Source organism: Rana temporaria, chromosome 5 (genome assembly GCF_905171775.1).
Source record: "Rana temporaria chromosome 5, aRanTem1.1, whole genome shotgun sequence".
NCBI classification, from domain to species: domain Eukaryota; kingdom Metazoa; phylum Chordata; class Amphibia; order Anura; family Ranidae; genus Rana; species Rana temporaria.
In genome coordinates this window covers 43,395,681-43,412,826 of record NC_053493.1, presented here as the reverse complement: position 1 = coordinate 43,412,826, position 17,146 = coordinate 43,395,681, and the positions used below count along the sequence as shown (strand labels likewise).

Genomic DNA, 17,146 nt, shown 5'->3' with positions numbered 1-17,146 from the left:
GTTTTTGGGATTAAAGGTTTCATAATGACTCCTGAGCGGACGGGGGAGAGAAGACAGGGGGCATAGTTAAGACATTTGCTGAAAATAAGCCCTCGTATTTATTTTGTAGCAGAAAATAAATTAAGACTGGATCTTACTTTCGGGGAAACATGGTAGTAAATTACTGACTTGGAACAGGCATGTAGCCAATGAAGTTTAAAAACACAGAGCTTCTGTGTTACATGCATGATTCAGATCCATCACCATTTATTGATGGTAAAATTAAGATGACAGAAAGACAAAGGGTAGCCAATGCGTTTCAGGTGCAAAACAGTCCCCCTTCATCAGGGTTTGGATGAAAAATGGAAACGTTTTCTACATGACTTTGCTCCACTGTGGTAAAATTAGTTTTGAATGTCTAAGGCTTGTTTCACACTATTGCGATTTCAGATGCGTTTTTAATCGCAAAGAATCTTATGACAAGGCAAATCACATTGTTATCAAATGTATCTGTTTACAGTGTAACACCAATGCAACTCAGCACTGAGCGATTTTGGAAAAGGTTCCTGTACTACTTTGTTGTGAATCCGACATGGTTTTGGCCCTATAGAACAGTGGTCTCCAAACTGCGGCCCGGGGGCCAAATGCGTCCCTTTGCCTGCTTTTATCCGGCCCTTGGGGCACAATTTCATCCACTGATACCAACAATGTGGCATAATTTCTCCTACTGACACTAAAAATGGGGCACAGTTTCTCTCAATTACACCAACAATGGGGCATAATGTGTCCTACTGACACCAACAATGGGGCCCAATAACACCAACGATGAGACACAAATCCTCATATTGACACTAAAAACGGGGCACAACTCCTTAAAATGACAACAATGATAGGGGACAATTTCTCTCAATGATGCCAACAATGGGGCACAGTTTCTCTCAATGACACCAACAATGGGGGAAAATGACATCAGTGATGACACCAACAATGGGACCCAATGACGTGGCACAATTACTCCCACTGAAACAAACAATGTTAATTTTTCCCACTGACATCTGGACCTTTTAGACTTCCACTGACCACAGTCCGGCCCTCGTAAACTATGGAGGACAGTAAACTGGCCCTTTGCTTAGAAAGTTTGGAGACCTGCTATAGAATATACAAACCTTATTAAAGTTGCATCCAAGTAGCATTACATAATTGCACTGAGCCTCGTTTACACTGTTGCACTGTTCCCCATTCGGTGCGACTTGTTATCCTCTGCCCTTTGCAATTCCTATATATGCCACCAGGTCTACCTTCCGATCCGGTCATCACTCATGCCATTGGCTGCAGGATCTATAACCCCCCTCCAATTTGTACATTCATCATTGCTGACCAGCTTTCTAATAGTACCAATATCTTAAAGTAAAATGCACTGTACCTTACTGCAGCCTGGCTCAATAAGCGGCCTTAGCTCATGATCGTTTGGCAAAGGTTTCCTCTTGCAAAGATAAGGGAATTTCTTCTCACACATCTTATCTGCCCAATTACCTTCCTAAATGGAAAGGAAAAAAATTATTTAAAAAAGAAAGGGTGTGTGTTCCTAATGACAGAAATGTACCCTAAATATGAGAGTAACATGGTCAGAAAGATGGAAAACCAGCATAAGTAGGTTGATTTCTCTGAAAGGAGAAGGTACAGCAAAGCTCATTCTGCAATCCTGTGACCTGTTTTCAGCAGACTGCAGACTGAAGCCTGCTGTCGGCAGACGTCACAGAGCCGGTTTAGGCTCAGGAAAGATCGTGACTATACTGTATAGTCAGGATCAGCCCACATGCCTGGACTGGCACCTGGCTCAGCCTATCAGCAAGCCGCTGAGAGCTCGATCCTGCCACTCCCACCCCCTTCACAGCCCAGCGCTCCAGTGAGTTTGGGGGGAGGTGGGACAGAGTGAAGAGCCAGCCAGCTCTCTGCCCATGGAGCTCTGAAAGCTGAGTGATCGGCAGTGTTTGATCGCGCGGTTCCCAGTTTTAGAGCCAGCGGGGGACAGATTCAGCATCGGCACATAGTGATTAGGGATTGGCCAGGCACGCCTATGTCAGCGGTCAACCCATTAGACATGCAGAACGAAAAAATTTGTTTTGTTTTTTGTATTTTTTGATTTGTTATTTACATAAATTCCATTAGTTAAATTTGTTTCATTCGTTTAATTTGTTTTTGGAATCTGTTTAGTTTATTCATTTTCGAATCGATTAAAATTGTTGCGAATTCAGATTGATTTGGATCGATTCGAAAATTGTTAGTACAGCATCTCCGACCTGAGCTGTTAGCGGTGTGTACTAGGTTTTAGAGTGAAAGCTTTTGGCATGAAGAATCTCCTCCCATAGAAAAACAATGTTTAATTAGATACAATTTGATTTAGATTTGCATGGACACATGGGAAAGAGCTGGAACTGAGAAAGAGCATGGGCATATATGTGTGTGTTGGTTGGACAGTTTCCAGAAACAGACAGGTATCTCCAAGTCCCTCCAGTCTCCAGTCCCTGGTGATTGATAAAAAGAGAAATATGAGGGGGGCTATGCTGTCTCGAGAATGATGGGACTTTAATTGGAGCTAAGATAATGTGAGCACACAAACTTATTTAAGAAAATATAAATGTATTAAACAGTATCAGATAAAAATAACACAGTCATAATACATATTTAGACCATGAGTTGATGATCTATTCTATTTTATTTTCTATTCTATTCTTTTACATTCAAATTTTCGAGAGATGGTTATATTCTTTCTATTATATTCTAGTCTATTCTGCTCTTTTATTTTCTATTCTATTTTGTTCTGTTTTACTCTATTATACTCTATTCTTTTATTTTCTGTTATATTCTTTTCTATTGCCTATTATTTTTTTTCCTATTTTTCTATTCTATTCCTTTATTTTCTCATCTATTTTATTCTCTTTGGAAATTGGAAAACTATTCGAATTTGAAAACTATTTCTGAATTCAAAAAGTATTCAAAAAAAATCTGAAAAATTCGAAATTCGTACCAATTTTTTTTGTTATATTGGATTTGTTTAAATTCAGTACTATTGTAATTTGGAAGTTCTAGATACATCCGAATTTCTGAAAAAAACTAAAATCTGTCCGAATTTTCATTTGGAGTGAAACGAACTGCGAACATGTTTACAATCCATGGCAGGGACTTGGTGATCAGCATGTGCTGTGATGAATGAAGATTGCACGCACCCCCTACCTGGAAATGCAGAATCACATGTATATCTGTGATTCTGCACAGAGGGGCATCCTGTAGCAGTAAAGCTACATGAGTCGGTCATTAGGTAGTTAAGAGATTATAACAGCACAGTGGTATAGTGGTTGGCACTGCTGCCTGGCAGCGCTGGGGTCACTGGTTCAAATTGCAGATTCAACACAACCAGCACAGAGTTTGCATTTTGTCTCTGTACCTGCGTGGGTTTCCTCTGGGTACTCCGGTTTTCTCCAAAGACATACTGCTGGGTTAATTGTCTCATGTCTAAATGGGCCCTAACATGTATGAATGTGAGTTAGGGATCTTAGATTGCAGGGATTGATGTATATATATATATATATATATATATATATATATATATATATATATATATATATATATATATATATATATATATATATTAGATGTATATATATATATATATATGTTTACGTATATGGTTGGTGCTATAAAAAATGCAATACAGTATATATTCATAATGGCCGGGGTATGACACACCTTGGTGTTTAAAGCCACACAGTCCTCTTGTTTGTTAGTGAGGTGAGAAGGTTCTCCTCTCTGCCACACTGTATGATGCACGGGGGTGCCATCACTCCACTCAAAAAACAGCTGCGTCTTCAAGTCGTTCAGTCCGATCCAAACAAATTCTGCGCCTTCTGCAAGAGAGAATTTAAGGAGTTTATGAGAAATATGACCAGAACTGCTTGCTGGTCCAGAGAAACGGCCACCATTTGTTAAAGGGACTTATCTAAAGCCTCGTACACAGGGCCGCTGATAGAAATCACGGGGCCCCGTACAGCCTACCTGGCGGGGCCCCCTTTAGCTCCACCCCTGGTCCCTCCTTCAGCTCCACCCCTGGCCCTTCTCCAGATGCCATATTGTGCTGCAGACAGTGCCACCCATGCCATCAATGGCATAATGCCATTGGCAGCATGGGTAGCACTGTCTGCAGCACATTATGGCATGGGTGGCATTGTCTCTGCAGGCAGAACATGCGTTATGGCATTAGTGTCATGGGTGGCACTGTCTGCAGCACAATATGGCATTGGCGGCATGGGTAGCACTGTCTGCAGGTAGCACATGCGTTATGGGCCATAACGCATGTGCTACCTGCAGACAGTACCACCCATGCGGCCAATGCCATATTGTGCTGCAGACAGTGCCACCCATCACGCTAATGCCAGAACGCAATATGGCATTGGCCGCATGGGTGGCACTGTCAGCAGGTAGTACATGCGTTATGGCATTAGCGTCATGGGTGGCACTGTCACAGATAGCACATGGCATTAGCGTCATGGGTGGCACTATCTGCAGCACAATATGGCATTGGCCGCATGTGATTGCAGGAAACGGGGGTGGACGGAAGATTAACGATGTTTGGTCAGGGCTGAGTTTTTTTTACCTACATTAATTATGTCTCTGTGGAGGTTGCCCGGGCCCCCCTGCTGTCAGGGCCCGGTACAACAGGGCCAGTTGTACTGGCCTATCAGCGGCCCTGCTCGTACACATAATCGGATTATCCGACAATAATTGTGTGATGGCAGGCTGTTGTCGGAAAATCCGGCTGTTTGTATGCTCCATTGGACAATTGTTGTCGGATTTTCCGCCAACAAATGTTGGATGCCATGTTTTAAAATCCCCAGTCCTAAGGGAGGGGGCGAGCACGCTGACTAACCCCCAGCCAGAAAGGCTCGGATGATGGGGGCAAGCTTACTGAGGAGGAACAGGAAGTAAGAAATTCAGACAAAAAAAACATTTAGAAGGGAAATGGAAGGAAAAGGTAAGTGAACCAACAATGCACTAGCTTATAGGAACCTATTTAGAAAATAAAAAAACAACCTTTACAACCCCTTTAAATAGACTCTGCCTGATCAAAGATGGTCGCCAAAGCCACATGAGCTGCCTCTCTTTGACTGAGGAAACCATAGAGGAAATAGGGTTGTCTCGACTACCTCCTCCACCAGCATTGACGCTGCAGAAGGGCGCCATCTGCAGTGGAGAAAATAGACTGCACCTGCCTACACATGTACAGTATGTATGTCCACCTAAAACCTTTTTTTTCTAGTTGTGGATAGAGTGAGAAAGGATATTAGAACTCTCATTGGGGTTTTTACTACTTTCCTCTCTTAGGGCCAGTTCACATGTTAGTGCGATGACTGGTGTTTTTCCGCAACTGAAGCTCGCCAGTCACTGCTAGGACACACAGAAAACAATTGTTTTCTGTGTGTCCTATTCACACTGCAACACAACCCAGAGCCTCCTACAGTCGGAATGAAGAGCTGCAGCACACTAAACATCTGCAGTTGGGGCTGTGTGAACGGTAAATCTGGTTTCTCCAGATAGGAAGTAAGGATAATGTCCAACACAGGAATAAAAAATTGATGGAGGTTCTAGCCTTCTCTTATTCTTGAATATCTTGAATTATTCTTGAATTATTGAATTTCAAGCCAACTTTCAGCCCTGCTCACTTGTACTGGCTCCTCTCCTGTACTGATGTCTTACTCTGATTTTTCATAGTGTGCATTAGAAGCTACAGCAAGTCAGATACACCCCACCTCATTTGTTAGCTGGAGGATATCCAGGATCCAATCCTTTCCTCCCTAGCCTGACTCTCCCTAGCATGCTTTTTAATTCATTTTCATTGGATTTCAGTTTGTTTTAATCATGGAGGTTTGGCATCACATGTGGACATTACCTAGCATCCACCTATCAAAGCATTTATATATTTGCATAACTCCTCCCAGGACTCATCCCTCTGCTTGCATCATAGTAACATAGTTAGTCTGGTTAAAAAAAAAGACATAAAGACACACACAAGTCCATCTAGTTCAATCAATAAAAGGTCAGGGCTGCATCCGGCCTCCGCCGGCTCTAAGTCTAAGAACCGAGTGATTAAACACTGCTGATCACTCGGTTCTCAGTGCTCCGTGAGCAGAGAGCTGGAGAGCTGGTGACTGTCATTTAGCAGCTCTCTGCTCTACCAACCCCCCCCCCCCCCCCGCATTCACTGGAGTGCTGGGCTGTGGTGGGGATGGGAATAGCTGGATCAGGCTCTCAGCAGCTCACTGAGAGGCTAAGCTGGTTGCCGGTCTGAGGATCTGGGTGGATCACGACCACATATGGTTGCGATCTTTCCCCAGTCTGGACTGGCTCTGACGTCAGCAGACAGCAGGCTTCAGACTTTGGACTGCACTCCTGTGATTCACATGAGAAGTAGAGCCAAACAAGCTTTGGCCCTACTTCTCCTTTAATCACTTGCCAACCAGCCACTGCAGTTTTACTGCGGCAGAATGGTACGGCTGGGCGAAGCAATTTTACCTTTCATCGCTTCACCTTTTGGCCACTAGGGTCGCACGTGTCCCGCCGATGTGAGTGCCTGGCGGGCGCGATGACCGCCGGGCACCCGTGATCACTCGTGACAGAGCGAGAACCGGTATCTGTGTATGTAAACACACAGATCTCAGGTCTTTCAGGGGAGTGGAGACTGATCGTGTGTTCATACAATGTATGAACACCGATCTGTCTCTCTTCCCCTAGTTAGTCGCATCCCCCCTACAGTTAGAACACAGTGACTGAACACAGTTGACCCCTTGATCGCCCCCCTAGTGTTAACACCATTCACTGCCAGTGACGTTTATACAGTAATCAGTGCATTTTAATAGCACTAATCGCTGTATAATTGTCAATGGTCCCAAAAATCTGCCAGATGTGTCCGATGTGTCCATCGCAATATCGCAGTCCCGATAAAAATCGCAGATCGCCGCCATTACTAGTAAAAAAATAAAAAATAATGTCATAAATCTATCCCCTATTTTGTAGAAGATATAACTTTTGCGCAAACCAATCAATATACACTTATTGCGAATTTTTTTTTTTTTTTTTTTAACAAAAATATGTAGAAAAATACATATCGGCCTAAACTGAGGAAAAAATGAGTTTTCTTGAAAAAAAATGTAGGATATTTATTATAGCAAAAAGTAAAAGATTCTTAGCCAGATTCACGTCGGAGAGCCTAACGTTAGGCAGGCGTAGCGTATCGCATATACGCTACGCCGCCGTAAGTTAGAGAGGCAAGTGCTGTATTCACAAAGCACTTGCGTCCTAAGTTACGGCGGCGTAGCGTAAATGTGCCGGCCTAATCGCGCCTAACTCAAATGAGGAACAGGGGGGCGTGTTTTATGTTAATGAATCGTGACCCGACGTGATTGACGTTTTTAACGAACGGCGCATGCGTCGTCCGTGGACATATCCCAGTGTGCATTGCTCCAAAGTACGCCGCAAGGACTTATTGGTTTCGACGTGAACGTAAATTACGTCCACCCCCATTCACGGACGACTTACGCAAACGACGTTAAATTTTCAAAATTCGACACGGGAACGACGTCCATACTTAACATTGGCTAGGCTAGCTTTTTGGTGGAATAATTTTACACCTGAAAACGCCTTATACGCGTATATTTACTGCGACGGGCAAGCGTACGTTTGAGAATAGGCGTATCTCGTTGATTTACGCATTCTCGGTGTAAATCAGCGTTCACGCCCCTAGCGGCTGTCGTTTCTTAGCTACATTTAAGTGTATCTCAATTTGAGAATACAGTTAAATGTACGACGGCTTAGATTCAGTGATACGTCGGCGTAAACCTCTCTGAATCTGGCTAATTGTGTTTTTTTCTAAATTGTCGGTCTTCGTTTGTTTATAGAGCAAAAATTAAAAACCGCAGAGGTGATCAAATACCAGCAAAAGAAAGCTCTATTTGTGGGAAAAAAATTTGTTTGGGTATAGCGTCACATGACCGCGCAATTGTCAGTTAAAGCGACGCAGTGCCGTATCACAAAAAATGGCCTGGTCATTGAGCAGCCAAATCTTCCGTGGCTGAAGTGGTTAATGGAACTGTAACAGTAAAATCATGGCAGAGGGTAGAAATCCTTCCTCATGCATTACTTATGGGTCAGTATTTTTTTTGGGATGTGCCAGAAATCCCACATTATGAACAAGCACCCAATTTTTAGAATCATAAATGCTAACATATACAAAGACATGGAAGAATAATAGCGTGCAGTTCAGTGTTACTCACCAAACTCGAACTGAGAGGTAACAAAGCCGAAATCTCCAATATTGTGCAAGCTCGCGAGGTCCCCTTCTTCTTTCCTACAAGACACCATAGCGTCCTTCCACATCTTTGATTCTTTATGCAGTGAATAACAATAGCCAGCATAGGGGATCCAGGTCGGAGGGCAATTAAAGGGCTCGACATCTGTGACACAATATCAAAATAGTTAATTTTCATAAATAATTGGGTTCTGTGCAATTTTATTACACATCAGTTAAAAGTTTTGTTTTGGTTTTGGATAGAAAAGTTGCGGCTGTGCGCTTGTAATAATCGCTGTCAGTAAGTTTATATATGTATGCTTGTCAGCAAGTAGCTGAGAAAATAGTTTTGACTTTACATACATAAGAATGAATCTTCAACCTAGATAGAGAAAAAAAAAGTCAGCAGCTACAAATACTGTAGCTGCCATCTTTGAATAAAAAGACAGGGAAGGGAAGGCCCTCCCGCGGTGCTATTGTGTTCTGCCGGTGACCAGCCTTCCCTGCCAACAGAACACAATGATCACCGCTGGATTATAGCCACCAGCAGTGATTGCATGAAATATATCCAACAGGCTGGTTTATCGATTGATCAACTTTGGTATAACCAGACTGCCCATCTATGCCCAGCTTTACTTATCATTTATTATATAATTGAGACTAAAGGAGTTTAAAATCTTAATGATTATGGGTGAATCAAAGATAATACTGTACATAAGCAGAAGCAATATACAGAAATTAAGATATAGAGAAATGAGAACAGACATAGGTTAAGAAAAAAAAAAAAAAAAAAAACTATAAATATTCTTAAAAATGTTCCCTCCCCTTTCCTCCTACCTATCCTGCCGAACCTGAATAAAACTGATATTTACCAAAGTGAGCAAAGTCCTTTCTTGTATTAAGAGAGGTATGGACTCCAGAGAGTGAGATATAATTTTGCCCCTGTACAAATCTCATCTGGAATATGCAGTTCAGTTTTGGGCCCCAGTTCCAAAAAGGATATCGGGGAACTGGAGAAAGTGCAGAGAAGGGCAACCAAACTGATAAGAGGCATGGAGGAGCTCAGCTATGAGGAAAGATTAGAGGAACTGAATTTATTCACTCTTGGGAAGAGGAGATTAGGAGGAATATGGTCTACATGTAAAAATACATACAGGGTCCATATAGTGAAGTTAGTGTTGAGTTATTCACTTTATGGTCATCACAGAGGGGGCACTCTTTATTTCCAGAGGAAAAGAGATTTCATCTCCAAATACGGAAAGGCTTCTTAACAGAAAGAGCTGTGAAAATGTGGAACAGACTCCCTCCAGAGGTGGTTCTGGCTGATTCAGTAGATTGCTTTAAAAAAGGCCTGGATACTTTCCTAAATGTATATAACTGGGTACTAACATGTATAGGTGAGTGAGTGAGTGAGTGAGTGAGAAACCTATATAGCGCAACACATGCGAACTGAATCGCCTCTGGGGGTAAAGTTGATCCTGGGGAAAATCCTATTGCCTCTCGGGGGATCAGGAAGGATTTTTTTTCCCCTGCCGTAGCAAATTGGACCATGCTTTTCTGGGGTTTTTCGCCTTCCTCTGGATCAACTGTGAGTATAGGATTGTGTATATGGGATTGTATGATTTTTTTAATTTTTTTTTTTTAGTTGGTTAAACTAGATGGACTTGTGTCTTTTTTCAACCTGATTTTCTATGTAATTAGGATCTGTGTACTTACATTTTTCAATCTGGTGAGGGGAGAGAGGGGACATTTTTAAAAATAGTTAGCATTTTCCTTCACTAGTAAACTCCCCCCCGCAAAAAAAAAAACTGCATTCAGTGTGCCCTGAAAGCAGAGGGGCCATAGATGTGCGCAGCTTATTGCATTAGGGTGTGCACCCCAAAGCTCAAACACACATGCCTTTCTCTGCAGCTTCAGCTGCACTGGACAGTGAATGAATGGGAAGTGCTCTGTGCTGAGCGGCCTCCTGTTCATTCACATACTGAAGCATAGTAAACACAGCTTACTATTCGTCAGTTATGAATGAACACAGTGAGTGAGTGTGTTCACTGTGTTCATTTAGAAAAGGACTGGTAAATTACATATTTACTAGCCCCTTCCCCCACTCTCCATTCTGAGACATCCCCTGCAGCAGCTGGGGGGGGGGGGAGGAGGAAAGCCAGCAGCACTGTGTGGCAGGTGAAGCCGGGCAGTAGGGGGAAACGGCACTGCATGTAGGGATTAGGGACACACCTGACAAACCCCCTGCCCACACCTATGAGAGGGGCAGTGACATCATCAGCTAGAGACTATGGGGTAGATCCACAAAGAAATTACACCGGCGTATCTACTGATACACCGGCGTAATTTCAAAATTCCCGCGTCGTATCTTTGTTTTGAATCCTCAAAACAAGATACGACGGCATCTCGGCTAGATCCGACAGGCGTACATCTTCGTACGCCGTCGGATCTAAGATGCAATTTTTCGGCGTCTGCTAGGTGGCGTTCCCGTCGTAATCCGCGCCGAGTATGCAAATTAGCTATTTCCCATGATCCACGAACGTACGACCGGCCGTCGCATTTTTTTTTTACGTCGTTTCCGTTCGGCTTTTTCCGGCGTATAGTTAAAGCTGCTATATGGTGGCGTACTCAATGTTAAGTATGGCCGTCGTTCCCGCGTATAATTTAGAAAAATGTTTTCGTTGTTTGCGTAAGTCGTCCGTGAATGGGGCTGGACGCCATTTACGTTCACTTCGAAACCAATGACGTCCTTGCGACGTCATTTGGAGCAATGCACCCTGTGAGTTTTTACGGACGGCGCCTGCGCAGTTCGTTCGGCGCGGGGACGCGCTTCATTTAAATGAAACACGCCCCCTACCCGCCAAATTTGAATTCCGCGCCCTTACGCCGCGAGAGATACGCTACGCCATCGTAACTTATGGAGCGAATTATTTGAGGATTCAAACCAACTAAAAGTAAGTTACAGCGGCATAGCGTATCTTAGATGCGCTGCGCCCAGCACAGATGTATGTGGATCTGCCCCTATGTGGATATCTCCTAATTGGATCAGGTTTAAAAGATATTCACTGTACCCAATGGTAAGTCTTACTCTAGGCTTACCTGTAGGTACAAATAGTAACTCTAAGTTCACCACCACTTTAAGCAAAAGAGTAAAAGAGAAAACGATAACGAGGAAAAAACAAAGACTGAGAAAGAGAGATGGAGCTAGAGAAAGACGGGAAGATGGAGAGGGAGAGTGCACCACTAGCTATTACCTAATATGTAAAGCAGTAGTCTACTAATTGCAAATAAACCTATAAACATTAGCAATTCTTTTGTTTCCTACCAGACGGAGGGATGTAGGAGGAGGTGATGTTGCCCTTTTTACACACGTATCCTAACTTTTGCGAGCACTCTTTGTTTTCCCACTTAGCGTTTTTTCCAGGATTCAGCGCCACACAATTCTTCCCTGGTTCTGTTGAAGGGTTTCCTAAAGGAAGTAATAAAAGTGCTGTATTTAGAAACAATTGAAGGACATTTTACTGCAAAATAAACATGTTCTACATAGGTTAAAAGCGTTCTGAAAAATTGCAGGAAAGAAACTGCAAAAAAAAACAGGCATCTCTAGCTCCTTATAGCTGTAAGCATCCCATGAAACGTCCTCCAACCAAATAGGCATTGACTCATATTTCCATATTTCCTGAGGTGGGGAGGGTAATACACATTAGAATCTGATTGTACAGTTTCATTTAGATTTACCAAAATCTATGTTGTTTAATATAGGAACTTTTCTAAACTATTCAATGAATTTGTATCCAATCAGGCAGGCCCTTTCACCACTAAGGCCGCGTACACACGATCGTTTAAACCGATGAGAACGGTCTGATGGACCGTTTTCATCGGTCCAAACCGATCGTGTGTGGGCATCATCGGTTATTTATCCATAGGTTAAAAAAAAGCAATTTTGTTTTAAATTTAACCGATGGATACCTAACTGATAGAAAAAAAACTATCATTTGTAGGCACGTCCATCGGTTAAAAATCCACGCATGCTCAGAATCAAGTTGATGTATGTTTGGAAGCATTGAACTTTCAGCACGTCGTTGTGTTTTACGTCACCGCGTTTTTTTTCACAAGTCGTGTTCTGTTCTTTAACTGATGGTGTGTAGGCATGACTGACCATCAGTCAGCTTCATCGGTTAACTGATGAAAACGGTCCATCAGACCGTTCTCATCGGATGGACCGATCGTGTGTACAGGGCTTAAGTGGTGGGTAAATCTAAAGGAGATTGTACAGTTGAATTATAGTGTGGTGAGCTTTATCCCTAAGAGCACCTATTCCTTAAAGCAGCTGTCTCCAAATTCTCGAAACAAAGGGCCAGTTCACTGTCTTTCAATCTTTTAGGGGGTTCAGACTGTGGCCAGTGGGAGTAGAAAATGCGCCAGCATCAGTAGGATTAAACAATGCCTTATACTTGATGGTGAGTGGAAGTAAAAAATGACATAGCAGCTGTAGTCAGTAGAAGGAGGAATCATGCCCCATCATTGGTATTAATGGAAGGAATCATTCCCCATCATTGGTGTCAGAGGGAGGAAGAGCGCACCATCGTTGTGTCAGTGGAAAACAATTTTCGCCATTGTTGGTGTCAGTAGACGGAACAGCTCGTCATTGGTATATATGGAAGGATAGCTTCTCATATCAGTGGGAGAAGTAGTGTTCCACAGGCCCAACAAGGGCAAGCAAAGGGCGGCATCTGGCCCGCAAGTTGAAATTTGGAGATCGTTGCTTTAGAGCATGGGTCTTCAAACTATGGCCCTCCAGTTGTTCAGGAACTACAATTCCCATCATGCCTAGTCATGTCAGTGAATGTCAGAGTTTTACAATGCCTCATGGGATGTGTAGTTCTACAACAGCTGGAGGGCCGTAGTTTGAGGATCCCTGCTTTAAACTAAACCTAATCAGTCATAAACTGGCTGGACTCTTGATGCCAAATTTCACAGTACAGCAATACGATTGCCTCTTCTGTGTTTTTTTACATAGTCCAGAAGATAAAGCAATGTGGAATTGCATTTCCAGCCTCAAAGAATAGTAAAAAATTTACAAGCAATGTACGTTTATCTGAAATTCTATTCTCCCCCAACCTTTCACTGTGATTCAAGAAAGAGAATGCAATGCAGCATTTATCATGAAAAAAAACTGACTGGAGTTGTCCCTTAAAGTGCGTATATAACCCAAGTGGGTAGGCTTGCTTTAGTAAAATCTGCTAAATGATTTAAAGTGGAGTTCCACCCATAAATATAACATTACATCAGTAGTTTTAAAAAAATGTCATTAGTCCTTTAAGAAAAAAATATTTTTTTTAGATACCTTCAAAGTGTTGTTGCTAGGCAGAATAGTTAATCTTCCCACTTCCTGCACCTAGGTGCTTAATGCTTCCTAACCTACACCGCACAGACTCCTGGGAATGTAGTGGGTGTAACTTTCCAGGAGTCTGTGCACTCCCCAGTCTCGAAGAATCATGTGACTTGGACAGTACAGGTGCTGAAACCTGATCTGAAACTGCTTGTGCAGCACTGAGCATGTGCGAGATCTGCAAGGCTGAAATCCAGGAAGTCATACAGTCTGGCTTCATGATGCCCACACTTAAGATGGCCCCAGTCAATTTCTATTTTATAAAGTGTCTAAATGCTGTAACAACCTAACAAAACGGACCTTAGTTTACAGACTAACTTTACTAGAATACATTAAGCTTGTGTATTACAGGGGTATTTATATTTAAAAAGTGAAATTGTGGCCGGAACTCCGCTTTAAGGATTACGTGATTGGCTGGGTTTTAAAGAAAATTTGAAAAGTCAATGATTTACCTGGAAGCCAATTGAGGTATCGGAATGGATTTCCATTGTCCCACTTCCAGCCAGCGTTAAAGTCCAGACTATTAAGCCCCAACCATAAGGGTGTTGTAATAGTATTGGTTAACCCTATAAAAGAAACGGAGATAATATAGAATGAAAATATTCAGAAGCATAAACAATACTAAACTGTGATAATCAATGAGAAACTTGTTATTATGCTCATAGACAAACAACAACTTAAAGTGTAAGTAAACTCCCCTATTGTTTTCAGCCAAGGAAGCTGCCATCTTTGCCTATGTTTAATCTACAACTGCCACAATGCTGCACATGTGATGAGTTATGACACCAGCCATTGGATGATTTGACAGTTTGGTTGAGAGCACAACCAATGGGAGTGTTACATTTCCGGCACGTGCCGTAAATGAAACCGTTTTATGGGTGGGTTTACTTCCGCTTTAAAAAGCAATGACGGCCTGGATACACATACCAATAACCCTATTCATCAGGACGAATTAAACTATACATTATACTTATAACTAATTCCTCAAGCTATCCTGCTCACCTACTTTGTATATTTTTTCTTTCATCTCTACATATATTACCATTTTCAGCTGTGAAAGAGCAGGAGCTCTCCAGATGTTGTACCAAAAAGAAAACTAGATATCAGATTACACAGACTGCTAAATGGCTTAGAACAAGGACAAACCCCAACCTTTCTGCTTCCAGAATGGGAATTGCGTCAATTAGTCAATTTATCAAGGCTGACAACAAACGTGGAGTTATTGGTTGGCTTTCTTATTAAGCTTGGTATACACTAGTAGAATTTTGTTTGACATTTTTCATTGAAGGAATGTTCATTCATTTTTCTAATCATTGGTGGGGTCAAGTCAACATTTGTTTTTTTAATGTAATCAGAAAATTAGAATTTGAAAATTTGAATGAGCAGGATGGAAAATATACAAATTTCAAACAATGTACCATATGTCGTTTTCGTTCAGTAAAGTCCATTTATTCCAAAATTGAATGTTAAAAGCAAATTAAATCTTGAATTACTTTTAAACATTTAAATGTACTGCGATTTATTGTATAAACTTTTTTAGGAATTATTGTACACATTTTTGTTCAAAAGTCTACTGGTGTATACCCAAATTTTAAATGCCCAGAATGTTTTATAAAATTATTGTTTTGGCCGAAGCTTGTAATCAAAGTTTATTTTTAAAAAATAAAAATGTATACAAACCATCAAAGATATGAGATGTATAAATCACATGTATAAAATGTGTAAACTTTAAAAACATTAAAATAAAACTGATCAAAAAATAAAATTTTTACTCCTGCGTTTAGTTATCCTTTTACTGATAGGTTAAGCTTATCTCAAACGGCGCTTTGTGAATGGGCGGCTGCCTCCTGGGATACACACAGTTCCCAGAAGGCAGCGCCCCCCATTCACCAGAAGACACCGCGACAGAGGCAAAGAAGAAGAGGACCGCTGTGGAGGAAGAGGCAGAAGAGCTACTTCCGCATAGCAACAGCCCTTTCTGATGAGTATATAAAAGAAAAACAATTTTTTATTTATTTATTTTTTGGTAAAAAAAAATAATCTGGGTGGAACTCCACTTTAAAGTCTTTTTTTTTGTGTTTAAAAATAACAAACATGTTATACTTACATGCTCTGTGGAGTGGTTTTGCATAGAGCAGCCCAGATCCTCCTCTTCTGGGGTCCTAGTCCCTCCCTCCTCACCCTATATCAAGCAGCTTGCTATTGAGGCACCCGAGCTGCTGCTCTGTCTATCTATTCAGGACACAGAGCCAAGGCTTGGCCCTGCTACCTCACTCTCTCTCCTCATTGGCTCACTGGCTTTGATTGACAGCAACATGAACCAATGGTGCACCACTGCTGTCTCAGCCAATGAGGGGAGCGAATACCCAACAGCCGAGACTCTCGTGCATCATCACTGGATCCAGATGGGACTCAGATAACCATTATGGGGGGGGAATGCTTCTGCACACAGAAGGTGTTTTATCTTAATGACTTTACAACCACTTTAAAGCGGAAGTAAACCCTTTGATTTACCAGTTTCAAAAAAGCATGTGCCGGAAATGTAACTGTCACATTGGTTGTGCTCTCAACCAAACTGTCATACCATCCAATGGTTGGTGTCATAACTGATCACACGTGCAACATCATGGCAGTTGAAGATCAAATAGAGGCCAAGATGGCAGCTTCCTTGTCTGAAAATTATAGTAGGGTTCACTTCCACTTTAATATTGGCTTCCCCGGCCTGGGCGGCTGCAGGGTAATCAATCTTAGCAACATTTCTGTGATTGACCTGCAGCAGGTCGAAGGAGGGGTGCATCTTCTCTGGGCCGTGTGTCTGGGGTTATTGATGAAGTCATATGCCGATATTACGTGGTCTTCCCAGTCCTTCCCCTCTCAGCTTGTGCAGACTTCGTTACAAGCAGTAAGGATGTCAATCATTTGCCACCTTGCCCTTGCTTGTGATAGTGACCTGCAGTGCACACCTCGACCTGTACTCTTGACACAGAGCACAAAAGGCTCAGGTGTTATTAAACCATACCCCATTCAAGCCCCTCCCACTGTTAGCACGATTTGGCCACAGTGATTCCTTCCATAACTCACCTGAAATGTACGTTTGCTCATGTAGTTCTGTTATGCTCAGTAACTCGGCCTCCAGTTGCTGACAGCTCCTCCGCGCTTGGTACCAAGTCAAAGCAGAACCGGAAATGATTTGATATTTGACGCCAGTGATGGAATCCATTGTCCACCAACTTTCTACTGTGGCTGAAAAGGCAAAACAGATTTAAAAGAATACCATCCTCAAAGGTTGTCAAATGAATGAGTTTTTACATTATGTGTGGACAATAGTGTCAAAAGTGGTGAACAGCTCAATGCATCATAAGCACACATTACTTTGACGACAACAATAGGCCAGTAAGGATCATATTAGGAAATTTGCGACAATTACTTTTTAGCAA

General features: G+C 42.2%; 1 protein-coding gene across 1 annotated transcript in view; it reads right to left on the bottom strand.

Annotated features, from left to right (window-relative positions):
• LOC120939984 (macrophage mannose receptor 1-like) overlaps positions 1–17,146 on the bottom strand; it is a 141,711-nt gene that overhangs the window by 84,860 nt on the left and 39,705 nt on the right. Inside the window, exons 4-9 of the mRNA XM_040352476.1 lie at positions 16,791–16,952; positions 14,162–14,275; positions 11,643–11,786; positions 8,304–8,483; positions 3,727–3,884; positions 1,403–1,516 (exon numbers count right to left, since the gene is read on the bottom strand). Of these exons, the coding sequence (XP_040208410.1) occupies positions 1,403–1,516; positions 3,727–3,884; positions 8,304–8,483; positions 11,643–11,786; positions 14,162–14,275; positions 16,791–16,952 (872 nt within the window). The remainder of the gene's footprint in view (positions 1–1,402; positions 1,517–3,726; positions 3,885–8,303; positions 8,484–11,642; positions 11,787–14,161; positions 14,276–16,790; positions 16,953–17,146) is intronic.